General features: G+C 38.3%; 1 protein-coding gene across 2 annotated transcripts in view; it reads left to right on the top strand.

The window, feature by feature from the left end:
* The window catches only part of LOC306847680 (junction plakoglobin-like), a 122,941-nt gene extending 110,077 nt beyond the window's left edge, over window positions 1–12,864 (top strand). For both annotated transcript variants that reach the window (XM_079381779.1, XM_079381778.1), the window contains 4 exons: window positions 1,651–1,772; window positions 4,396–4,438; window positions 10,155–10,303; window positions 10,433–12,864. In XM_079381779.1, the coding sequence (XP_079237905.1) occupies window positions 1,651–1,772; window positions 4,396–4,438; window positions 10,155–10,291 (302 nt within the window). In that variant the 3' untranslated portion in view covers window positions 10,292–10,303; window positions 10,433–12,864. The remainder of the gene's footprint in view (window positions 1–1,650; window positions 1,773–4,395; window positions 4,439–10,154; window positions 10,304–10,432) is intronic.
* The last annotated feature ends 295 nt before the right edge of the window (window positions 12,865–13,159 follow it).

Here is a 13,159-nt window from a genome sequence, read left to right as displayed (position 1 = left end):
TTCATTAATGTTTATGTTAAAACTAGTAATAAAGAGGTAAGAGATTATCTTGCCAATGCTCTCACTCGCGCTTCGCTCTGATAAGGCTTCTATACAGCGATTTGTTGTGCCACATCAAAATACACCAAAATGGCATGTATTGTCTGAATTTCCTGAAAAAATTTAATGATTTGTTCGGTACACACCACCGATATATACATGTACCGTTACACCCCTAATCTTTAAAAACGTAATAGTATCTAAAGATTAAGCACTAGTGGCTAAAGAATACATACTAGTAACAATTGAATAAGTACAAGTACTTAATGGAATAGATACTAGTAGCTAAAAAATAAGTACTAGTACCATTAAAATAGATACTTGTATGTTTTAAAGATTAAATGTTAAAACAGCTTGCCATACCTCATGACTAATTCCATAAGTGTCACTCTTTGTTGTTAAAACACAGAAAAGAGCCATATGCCATTGGACAGATCATAGTTTGTACTGTGCAAACCTTCCCTCTCATTTTGCATCACACTCCAAGAGGAAATACTGTAAGCTGATACAGAAAACTGACATCTCTGAGTTCTTCTGTTTACAGTATCACACCAGCAGCTTTCATAAACCACCAACACTGCTAATGACAGTCTGTGGTAGACAAACACTGTCAGAGATGTCGCAGAATGTCGTTATGTTGACTTTGGTACCACACTTCAATATAGAAAAGGAGCCGAACACACAAGAGACCACAAGTTTTCAAGTGAATCCTCAGCTCGACACTTGGTTTCTCACGTAACGTGTAAAATGGCTTTTAGTCTCACAAGTTGAAATTTTCACTTTCAGGAATACATTTGGGCAATAGTATAGACTAATCTGGGCAAGAACAGTCTTTTTATATATAAGAAGGCCATCTGACTGACATGTGACACTACACATCACTTGATTTGGTGTGACATTTAAGGAAGGCAATGTGTGTTACATTATGAAATGTAATTTTTTTCAGAATACTTTGATGAAAATAAATTCTAAAAAACAGCATTTAATTATAATAGAAATCTTTTGTAACAATGTAAACGTCTTTACTGTCATTTTGACGTTTTTAATTGTCATAAAGTATTATTATTAGTGCTGTCAAACGATTAATCGTGATTAATTGCATCCGAAATAAAAGTTTTTGCTTACATAATATATGTATACTGTGTATATTTATTATGTATATATAAATTCACACATACAGCATATATTTTTTAAATATTTAGACGTTTATACATTTATATATTCACATTTGTGTATTTTATATTATACATAAATATATTTAATATATAAACATAACATATATTTCGTAAATATATACATGCATGTGTTTGTATTTATATATACATAATAAATATACACAGTATACACACTTATATTATGTAAACAAAAACTTTTATTTTGGATACGATTAATCGTTTGACAGCACTAATTATTATCAATGTATGAATGTATTAATGTATGTCTATGTATGTATTTATTTGTTTATTTTCTTTCCACATTTATTAAGTAAATATATTTGGTACATTATGTAAATTAAATAAAAATAACAATAATAGTAATCCATAATAATATGTCAATAATTATCATATCGTATATCAAAAAATCTGGTTGTAATCATTCTCTCTTCCTCAGCCACCTATGCTGCGGCCGTTCTCTTCCGCATCTCTGAGGACAAGAGTTCAGACTACAGGAAGCGTGTGTCGGTGGAGCTCACTCATTCCCTCTTCAAACATGACCCTGCAGCCTGGGAAATGGTGAATATATTTATTCAGGAGTCACACAGCACTCTAGCACACTCTCAGATTAGTGCACATTATTATTAATGAGATAATTTCGAATTATATATGCCGTGTCAATTTTTAGCAATCCTAATGAAATAATTATATTGATACGGCATAACTGACGACAGACCTTTCAATTATTGAAAGTTAATGCAAACCAAGTTGGTAATTCAACCCTGATGTGAAACAGAGTGTACATTTGTTTTCAATAATTCAATGTTTCAGTGTCAATTTAGTTTCTTATACTGCTATCAGTTGTATGATTGTCAAATACACATTGATATTTTTTGGTGTGTAGATCAGGAAAAATGGCTCAGAAAAGTGACGTTAGTTATCAGAGAAGCGTCAATTTTGCAGATACAACTTGGTTTTATATTTTTTAAATTCAAAGACATTTAAATGTCCTTTTGTGTGACTAGTGTCCAAAAGGTTTGAAGTACTTTTTAGGTCAATTGTGTAATACTATAAACAGTTGTAAATGTAAATGAGATGGATACGTATATAAGGAGGCATACAGTATCTCACAGAAGTGAGTATACCCCTCACATTTTTGTAAATATTTTATTATATCTTTTCATGTGACAACACTGAAGAAATGACACTTTGCTAAAATGTAAAGTAGTGAGTGTACAGCTTGTATAACAGTGTAAATTTGCTGTTCCCTCAAAATATCTCAACACACAGCCACTAATGTCTAAACCGCTGGCCACAAAAGTGAGTACACCCCTAAGTGAAAATGTCAAGATTGGGCCCAACTAGCCATTTTCTCTCCCCGGTGTCATGTGACTCGTTAGTGTTACAAGGTCTCAGGTGTGAATGGAGAGCAGTGTGTTAAATTTGGTGTTATCGCTCTCACTCTCTCATACTGGTCACTGGAAGTTCAACATGGCACCTCATGGCAAAGAACTCTCTGATGATCTGAAAAAAAGAATTGTTGCACTACATAAAGATGGCGTAGGCTATAAGAAGATTGCCAAGACCCTGAAACTGAGCTGCAGCACGGTGGCCAAGACCATACAGCGGTTTAACAGAACAGGTTCCACTCAGAACAGGCCTCGCCATGGTCGACCAAAGAAGTTGAGTGCACGTACTCAGCATCATATCCAGAGGTTGTGTTTGGGAAATAGACGTATGAGTGCTGCCAGCATTGCTGCAGAGGTTGAAGGGGTGGGGGATCAGCCTGTCAGTGCTCAGACCATATGTCGCACACTGCATCAAATTGGTCTGCATGGCTGTCGTCCCAGAAGGAAGCCTCTTCTAAAGATAAACTTATTTGGTTCAGATGATGTCAAGCGTGTGTGGCGGCAACCAGGTGAGGAGTACAAAGGCAAGTGTGTCTTGCCTACAGTCAAGCATGGTGGTGGGAGTGTCATGTTCTAGGGCTGCATGAGTGCTACCGGCACTGGGGAGCTACGGTTCATTGAGGGAACCATGAATGCCAACATGTACTGTGACATACTGAAGCAGAGACTGGGCCGCAGGGCAGTATTCCAACATGATAATGACCCCAAACACACCTCCAAGATGACCACTGCCTTTGCTAAAGAAGCTGAGGGTAAAGGTGATGGACTGGCCAAGCATGTCTCCAGACCTAAACCCTGTTGAGCATCTGTGGGGCATCCTCAAACAGACGGTGGAGGAACGCAAGGTCTCTAACATCCAGCAGCTCCGTGATGTCGTCATGGAGGAGTGGAAGAGGACTCCAGTAGCAACCTGTGAAGCTCTGGTGAACTACATGCCCAAGAGGGTTAAGGCAGTGCTGTGGCCACACAAAATATTGGCACTTTGGGCCCAATTTGGACATTTTCACTTAGGGGTGTACTAACTTTTGTGGCCAGCGGTTGAGACATTAATGGCTGTGTGTTGAGTTATTTTGAGGGGACAGCAAATTTGCACTGTTATACAAACTGTACACTCACTACTTTACATTGTAGCAAAGTGTCATTTCTTCAGTGTTGTCACATGAAAAGGTAGAATAAAATATTTACAAAAATGTGAGGGGTGTACTCACTTCTGTGAGATACTGTATATGTCCAAATGAAAGTGAATGGTGACCACAGCAGTCAGGCAAGATTGTCTGTGAAAAACAACTTAAATTTCGGTCTGATTCTCACACAAAGCTTCAGAAGGCTTGAAATATAGTGCATGAGTCAAATGAACCACGTTTATGATGCTTTTATATTTCGTTTTTGGCTTAATTGGAGCTTGATAGACCCAGTCCTCAATCACTTTCTTATATGGACCAGAGCAGCTCAGACATTCTGTTAAATTTCTCCTTTGGTGTTCAAAAGTAGAAAGAAAGTCATCCAGGTTTGAAATGACAAGTGTAAATTAAAGTGTAAAGCCATTTAAAATAGCTGTTTTCTATTTGAATATATTTTAAAATATAATTAATTCTTGTGATCAAAGCTAAATTTTCAGCATCGTTACTCATCTTCAGTGTCACATGATCCTTCAGAAATCATTCTAGTATGCTGATTTGATGCTCAAGTTACATATATTTTGTTATTTTCTGGTATTTGAAAAGTGTCTATCATATCCTTGTTCTATATGAAAGAAACTTTTAATGATTGTGTTTGCGTTCATATTCTTTCAGGCACACGCCGCCATGCCACTCGACCCTGGATATATACCAGATGGTGAGTTGAGAGCCCAGCATATTCACTCACTATCCTTCTGCTTTAGTACGCAACACCACCACAAATTGCCTATTTATCCGGCACATCTCGCTGCATTAGAGCGAAGAGCATTAAAATAAAATGCCACATGACAAATGAGTTATGGCGTGCGTATGTGTGTGAGAGAGGGGTCAAAGACGAAAAGATAAAGAGAGACAGTCATTGAATTCACATTTATCAAGCACAATAGGGGTTTGATTGTGTTGCTGTCAGTTTGTCCCGTGAAATGACAGAATGCTGCGTTCCTCAGGGAGGGAACATTAAGGATGCGATGTGCTGTTCACTCATTCGTCGAAATTGGAAATAAAAAACAACCTACTGAAACCAGATCACCCTGTTTGAGCCTCTTATGCAGATATTTTAAACACTGACTCTGTTCAGCCATAAAATATCTGAAGAACACTCCGCAGTTTGTAAAAATAAGCAAAACAAAGCACTAACAATGAAAGTCTACAATAAATACATTTGTATGGACAACTTAGTCTTTAGCAAGAGACTATAAACTAATTCAGAATGAGAATGTAAGAATGATTCTGTTCATTTAATTATTATTTTATGAGGAATAGTGAACAGGCTGTTTCATGGAATGTTTAAATAATAAATTATAGTACACATTAAATTAAATAATAATAATAAATTAACAGCAACAGTTCGTCACCTTAAGTCTGACTTTGTAAGTCTAACTTGACCTTTTTCACTTCACAATTGTTCCCTGCAGATCTTGGACTGTTTACAAAAATCTACTGAAAATAATAACAGCTGTAATATTTTGTCTTGCACAAAACAAACATCATTTTCCGTGTACTATCACAAATATGACACGTGAAGTTTGAGGATGAGCGTGTTTTTCTACCTGATTCTTGAGGCATTTCTGCTCTGGTCTCAGGGGTGTGTGTATTTCTGTCTGAATATTGGTGTATTAACAAGTGTGACAGTTGGATTCAATGAATTTGTTCCCCCTCGGTCTGTATATATATATACAGTGGGGGAAAAATTATAGATCCCCTGCTGATTTTGTACGTTTGCCCACTGACAAAGAAATTATCAGTCTATAGTTTTAATGGTAGGTTTATTTGAACAGTGAGAGACAGAATAACAAAAAAAAATTAAATCCAGAAAAACGCATTTAAAAAAAGTTTTAAATAATAATTTAAATAAATTGATTTGCATTTTAATGAGTCAAATAAGTATTTGACCCCTTCGCAAAACATGACTTGGTACTTGGTGGAAAAACCCTTGCTGGCAATCACAGAGGTCAGACGTTTCTTGTAGTTGGCCACCAGGTTTGCACGCATCTCAGGAGGGATTTTGTCCCACTCCTTTTTGAAGATCCTCTCCAAGTCATTAAGATTTCGAGGCTGACATTTGGCAACTTGAACCTTCAGCTCCCTCCACAGATTTTCTATGGAATTAAGGTCTGGAGACTGGCTAGGCCACTCCAGGACCTTAATGTGCTTCTTCTTGAGCCACTCCTTTGTTGCCTTGGCCGTGTGTTTTGGGTCATTGTCATGCTGGAATACCCATCCATGACCCAATGCCCTGGTTGGCTTCAATGCCCTGGCCCTGACGGTACATGGCCCCATCCATCGTCCCTTTGATGCGGTGCAGTTGTCCTGTCCCCTTAGCAGAAAAACACCCCCAAAGCATAATGTTTCCACCTCCATGTTTGACGGTGGGGATGGTGATCTTGGGGTCAAAGGCAGCATTCCTCCTCCTCCAAACACGGCGAGTTGAGTTGATGTCAAAGAGCTGGATTTTGTTCTCATCTGACCACAACACTTTCACCCAGTTCTCCTCTGAATCATTGGCAACGCAACGCAACATTTGGTGATGAGTTTGCGGCTCAAGGTCTGCATTTAAAGTCACACCAGAGGTGTTCAGCTGGGATCAGGACTTTGCTTTATGCAGACCAGTCAAGTTCTTCCAAAACTCACTGAATCAATCATTTCTTTTTTAACCGTGCCTTATACACAGAGGCACTGTCATGTTAGAATAGAAAAGGGCCCTGTCCAAACTGTTGCAATAAAATTAGAAGCACACAATTCCCTAGAATATCATTATATGCTTAAACATTAAGATTTGTACTCATGGAAATTACTAAAGTAGTCAAACCTGTTCATTAGAAGGGGGTGACCCAATACTTTTGGCAATATAGTGTATATACAGTGCCCTCCAAAAGTATTGGAACAGGAAAGACAAAATTGCTCTGTTGGCTGTGGAGTCAATACATATACAAATATGAATAAAAGATGAATATCTAACATCGAATATCTAATATCTATGAATATCTAACACATCTCTCCTCACAGGCATCTTCCCCACAGCATTCAAGCAGGCTCAGGTAACCCCACTGATCAAAAAACCAACATTAAACTCTTCTCTTTTAGATAACTACAGACCTGTCTCTCTCCTTCCATTCATAGGGAAAACACTCAAACGAGTTGTCTTCTACCAGTTCTCGCGGTTTCTTTCACAGTACAACAAACTGGATGCTAAACAGTCAGGTTTCAGGAGTGGCCATTCAACAGAGACTGCGCTACTTTCAGTCACTGAAGCCCTGCGAACTGCAAAGGCTGATTCCAAATCGTCAGTCCTCATTCTGCTGGATCTTTCTGCTGCTTTTGACACTGTCAATCATCAGATTCTCCTGTCTACCCTCTCATCACTGGGCATCACTGGGATTCCACTTTGCTGGTTTGAATCCTATCTCACCGGTAGATCCTTCAGGGTGGCCTGGGGAGGGGAGGTATCCAAACCACATCAACTGGTCACTGGAGTTCCTCAGGGATCGGTTCTTGGACCCCTCCTCTTCTCCACATACACTACATCGCTGGGTCCCATCATACATGCACATGGCTTCTCCTATCACTGCTACGCCGATGACACACAGCTCTATCTCTATTTTCAACCAGATGACCCAACGGTAGCTGCACGGATCTCAGGCTGCCTGGCGGACATCTCGGCATGGATGAAAGAACATCACCTACAGCTCAACCTGGCAAAGACGGAACTTCTTGTCTTCCCTGCCACTCCGACTCTACAGCATGACTTCACGATTCAGTTAGGCTCATCAATGATTACCCCATCAACTTCGGTCAGAAATCTTGGTGTAATCTTTGATGACCAGCTGACCTTCAAAGAGCACATTGCAAAGACTGCTCGATCCTGCAGGTTTGCACTACACAACATCAGAAAGATCAGGCCCTTTCTGACAGAGCATGCCGCGCAACTTCTTGTCCAGGCCCTTGTTGTTTCTAGACTGGACTACTGCAATGCTCTTCTGGCTGGTCTGCCATCAAACACAATCAAACCTCTACAAATGATTCAGAATGCAGCGGCACGACTGATCTTCAACGAGCCCAAAAGAGCGCATGTTAAACCTCTCTTCATCTCCTTGCACTGGCTACCAGTGGCAGCTCGCATCCAGTTCAAGACACTGATGCTTGCGTACAGAACTACCACAGGCTCAGCACCCTCCTACTTCCACTCACTATTACGAACCTACATCCCCTCCAGAAGTTTGAGATCTGCTAGTGAACGACGCCTTGTGGTACCATCACAGAGAGGCTCAAAATCACTCTCCAGAACATTCTCGTTCACCATTCCTGGCTGGTGGAATAATCTTCCCACCCCTATCCGGAACGCCGGATCCCTGGCAATATTCAAGCAACAACTGAAAACTCATCTCTTTCGGCAGTACTTGACTTCATCCTAAACTCAAAAAAAAAAAAAACACAACCTTTCCCTCTATCTTTCTCTCCGCTTACTAGCTTGTACTTATTTGAACAATGACTGAGACTTGGTGTTAAGAGCACTTCCTCTGTCTGATTGCCTCTTCAAGATTAATCGCGTTTTGTATTGCCCAATTGTAAGTCGCTTTGGATAAAAGCGTCTGCCAAATGACTAAATGTAAATGTAAATGAATATGAGACAAAACTACAGAATGTCACATTTTATTATTGGGTGATTCAACACATAGATGTTTTTACCAGCTAAGAAGTTCAGCACTTTTAGAGTTTCATCCCCCTATCTGATGTGAGCGTATTGAAACAGTTGCCTCACAGGTCTTTCTAAGTGATCAGCTGTGTCCTGTTGCATTAATTCTTCAGATATTAACAGCAGGGAATGTGTCGTATCAGTTATATCCATTACTTCTGTATTCTGAATCTTGCATTCGATGATGACACACAAACCAGGATGAAGATGAGAGAGCTGACTTTGAGAGAAAAACAAGCAATTTGGATGCTAAAAGAAAAGAGGAAGTCAATAAGAGCTCTAGCAAAAACAAATGGCATGGAGAAATCAAGAGTTTGGAAACCACCAGCGACACCACCAACCAACAACGACCTGATCGGCTGAGAAAACAATAGTGGTTGATGACAGACAAATCATAAAAGCTGTGAAAATTAACCCTAAAAGACGTGTCTGTAAAATCACCAACAACTTCTAGAAAGCTGGGGTGATGCTCTGACAATCTACTGTCCTCAGGAGACTTTGACACAGAATTACAGATGCTACACAGCAAGATGCAAACCTCTGACCAGCACCAAAAATAGAAAGGCAAGATTAGAGTTTGCAAAAAAGCACAAAGGTGAGCCAGAAGAGTTTTGGAACTGTGTTTATGGACCGATGAGACAAAGATGAACCTTTATCTAAGTGATGGGAAAGCAAAAATGCGGAGAAAAAAAGGGAACTGCAAATGATCCCAAGCATACAGCCTCATCTGTAAAGCATGGTGGAGGTGGTGTCATGGCATGGGCATGCATGGCTGTCTCTGCAACAGGCCCTCTCAACTTTACTGATGACTTAATGTATGATGACAGTAGCAGAATGAATTTGGAAGGGTACAACACCATCTTGCCTACCAATATTCAAGAAAATGCCACCAGATTCATTGGGAAGTGCTTCATATTGCATCAGGACAATGACCCAAAACACCCTGCCAGTTCAGTCAAGGAATTTATAAGGGCAAAGAAATGGAAAGTCTTAGATTGCCCAAGTCAATCTCCAGATTTAAATCCAATTGAACATGAATTTCACCAGCTGGAGAGGAGAGTAAAGGCAGAAACTCCCCAAAACAAGCAACAATTGGAATTGACTGCATTAAAGGCTGGGAAAAGCATTTCAAAGGATGAGACCAAGAGTCTGGTGATGTCTATGGGTCACAGACTCACTGCTGTGATTGTGTGCAAGGGATCTGCAACTAAATAATAGCTTTTAATCTTGTTTATCTGCCTTATGTTCAGCTGTCCCAATACTTATGCTCACATCAATGAGTGGGATGAACTCTAAAAGTGCTGTTCTTTTTATTTGGTAAAACACGTTGAAACGGCTAATAATAAAATGTGACATTCTGTAGTTTTGTCTCATATTCATCTTTTAATCATATTTGCAAATGTCTTGACTCCACAGCCAACAGAGCAATTTTGTCTTTACTGTTCCAATGGAGGCCACTGTATATATATATAATGTAATATTTCATTATAAATTTTGTATACATTTCTTTTTATTTATGTACAGTTTTTTTTAACAATGCACCAAATATTTATTATTAATTTTTTTTTAAATAAAAAAACAAAACAAAAAAACAACAAAGACAAAAACAACTGAAATATTTAGTTTGCACATCATTACTGTAACTTTGAATTCTCTCTCTCTCTTTCTCTCTCTATGTAAGATCTGGATGCAGTTTACCCTCCATATGGTTACTCTGATTTACCCATGGATGGCCTCCCGCTGGACGCTGAGCTACATGAGCAATACATGCCAGAAATGACCTATGACCCTCGACAGGTGTACCCAAATCCTCTTTAACACTGCCAGCAGGTTAGCTTGCACACACTTCCCCGACATCCAATTCAGAGTCTCTAGTGGTAGATTAACTCAACATTATCTCATTCTTGCGATTGTTTATTCCTGAATAAACAAAAATAACAACAAAGATGTTCCTCTCAGTCTTCAGGTCAAATGAAGTGGATGATGAAGATGGAGACTACAAACCAGTTTGTTCCCTGTGGAAAAAAAATGCAGAGCAGGGCCTGAACTGTGCAGTGCTCGAACGAAAGAAGAACAAAACACACAACTTGCTTTAGTTCACCACCGGTCTGTTTGTGACGTGAACTCTAAGCACTGCCTAACTCATCTTGTTATCTTGTGCTACTAACAGAGTGACAAAGCCTAAAAGAGTGGTGACGCGATAAGCATGTGATCATAACATGTACATTTTATACTTTATATTGTTTGTCCAAAGATGTCCAGAGAACTCCATCCTAGAAATGTAGCATAGCTAGCTAGCGGCTCAGCCACACGAGGGTTCGTTTTCCTTTGCATTCTGTGTATTTGTGGCTCTGAGGCATTGCTACTGAGTAGAAAAAAACTGAACACAGTGCACTGTTTTCTAAAGGAATGATTAGCATTATAATGATCGCTTTTCCCACCTTGTAGTTTTAAGTCACCCCTAAATAGTTTCCAGCTAGACTTTCAACACAAAATAACCCCATTATTATTATTACGCAGCTCTCTGGAACACTCTATTCTGATTGGTCAAATTATTTTACGATTATGACTGGTCGACTACATTATCCTTTACTTATTTACACCAGAGTATTCACTCTCTTATGCCCTCTTTATATAACATCCCTTAGACTTTAAATATTTTTTATACAAAAACTATATTGTTTTAAATCATTGTATATAGACAGATATAAATGTGCTAATCTTTGTTTTGAATGGCATGCTGAAGTTTGTGTCATATGACTGATTATGATGCAAGGGATCTTACACATGCATTTGAAAAGCATTGTAATTGGTGTGAAGTGTGATTGCTGATTGATGAAATTGCAGTAATTGTCAAATATCATTCATTAACTGTAACTATAGTGGAGAATTTAACTTCATGATTGCAAATCTGCCTGCCATCTGTTGGTTTATAAGGAACATGTATGTGCCAAAAGTTATAGTAGTTACATTCATGAAGACTGTTCTGGTACGGTTGCCCCTGTTATGCTCAAATCCTTTTCAGCGGTGGTGTTAGTATCAATCATGCACTGTAAAAAAAATGATGTTGACTTAACTTAAAAAAAATTGAGGAAACCCCTTGCCTTAAAATGATTAAGTAAATAATAATTTAAAAAAATAAGTTAAGTGAACCTGACAATTCACTTAACTTAATTTTTTTTTACTTGATAATTTTAAGGCAAGGAGTTTCCTCAATTTTTTTAAGTTAAGTCAACTTATCACTTTTTACAGTGTTTTAAAGGAATAGTTCACACAAAAATTTAAATTTGCTGAATATGTCAAGCCGCCCCAAAATGTAGATGAGTTTGTTTCTTCATCTGAATAGATTTTGAGAAATGTAGCATTACATCACTTGCTCACCAATGGATCCTCTGCAGTGAATGGGTGCCGTCAGAATGAGAGTCCAAACAGCTGATAAAAACATCACAATAATCCACTAGTAATCCACACCACTCCAGTACAGCAATTAATGTCTTGTGAAGTGAAAACCTGCAAGTTTGTAAGAAACAAATCCATCAAGACATTAACTTAAGTCCATTGCGTCCTGCTAAAATACGAGTTCGTAATCCATAATATTGCTTTCTCCAGTGAAAAAGTCATCTCGTCTGAATCAGGAGAGAAATATGCTCAGATCAAGCACTCGTTACAAGCAAAAACAGTTCTAAACAAATGTTTTGGTGGATTTTGATATGAGAAGATAACCAGGGATAGTTACTGGAGGAAGCATTATTATGGATTATGGATTTATATTTTGGTCAGAAGCGACGGTTTAAAGTTCAAAATGCCTTATTGATGGATTTGTTTCTTACAAACAGATTTTTGCTTAACAAGATATGATATGGACTGGATTTATGTGGATTACTTGTGGATTATTGTGATGTTTTTATCAGCTGTTTGAACTCTCATTCTGACGGCACCCATTCACTCGTTGGTGAGCAAGTGATGTAATGCTGAATTTCTCCAAATCTGTTCTGATGAAGAAACAAGCAACATCTTGTATGGCTTGAATGTGTGTAAATTTGTCAGCAAATATTTAGTTTTGGGTCAACTATTCCTTTAACTTTTAAGCAAATATGTTGGAGTTGTCCTATTGATTGGCAGCTCAGTCTGAGAAACAGAATAATTTGGTTAGTTACGTGGGCTCTTCATGTCATGGAGAGATTTGTGATTTTTCTGCATATTAAGTGATAATTGCACTCCTGATGATGCTGTCATCAATCATTTCAACATGCCCACCTGCAAGAAAAAGAAAAAGAAAAGCAAACAAAAAACATGCACGGAATGTCAACGGGAAATCACAGTTAATATGCATTTTGATTAGTTTGATTGTGTTTTTTGTTTGTTTTCAAATAAATAAACTGAATTATATTAACTGTCTCAGCTCCTTGACTTTTATTCAAGGTGAAGCATCTACAGTCATAAATTTACTAGCACTGTATATAAAAAGTTCTTGTGTCATAATTTAAATGACTCCTTGACAGATCATATGTTAAGCACATTTGGCCAGTGGCCGAACATAAATGTTATTGAGGTTGAAACGCTGAGACATTTATAGATACCATCATCACACAATAAATGACACACTTATCCAGGCTTGCATTTAGCGTTTCGTTAAAGCAGTTTTAATATATATAGTCAGTTCAAAAATAAAATTATTTGCAAAGA

Source organism: Barbus barbus, assembly GCF_936440315.1.
Source record: "Barbus barbus genome assembly, chromosome: 27".
NCBI classification, from domain to species: Eukaryota; Metazoa; Chordata; class Actinopteri; order Cypriniformes; family Cyprinidae; genus Barbus; species Barbus barbus.
Note: the sequence above shows the minus strand (reverse complement) of the source record. Positions and strands in the feature narration are given on the sequence as shown.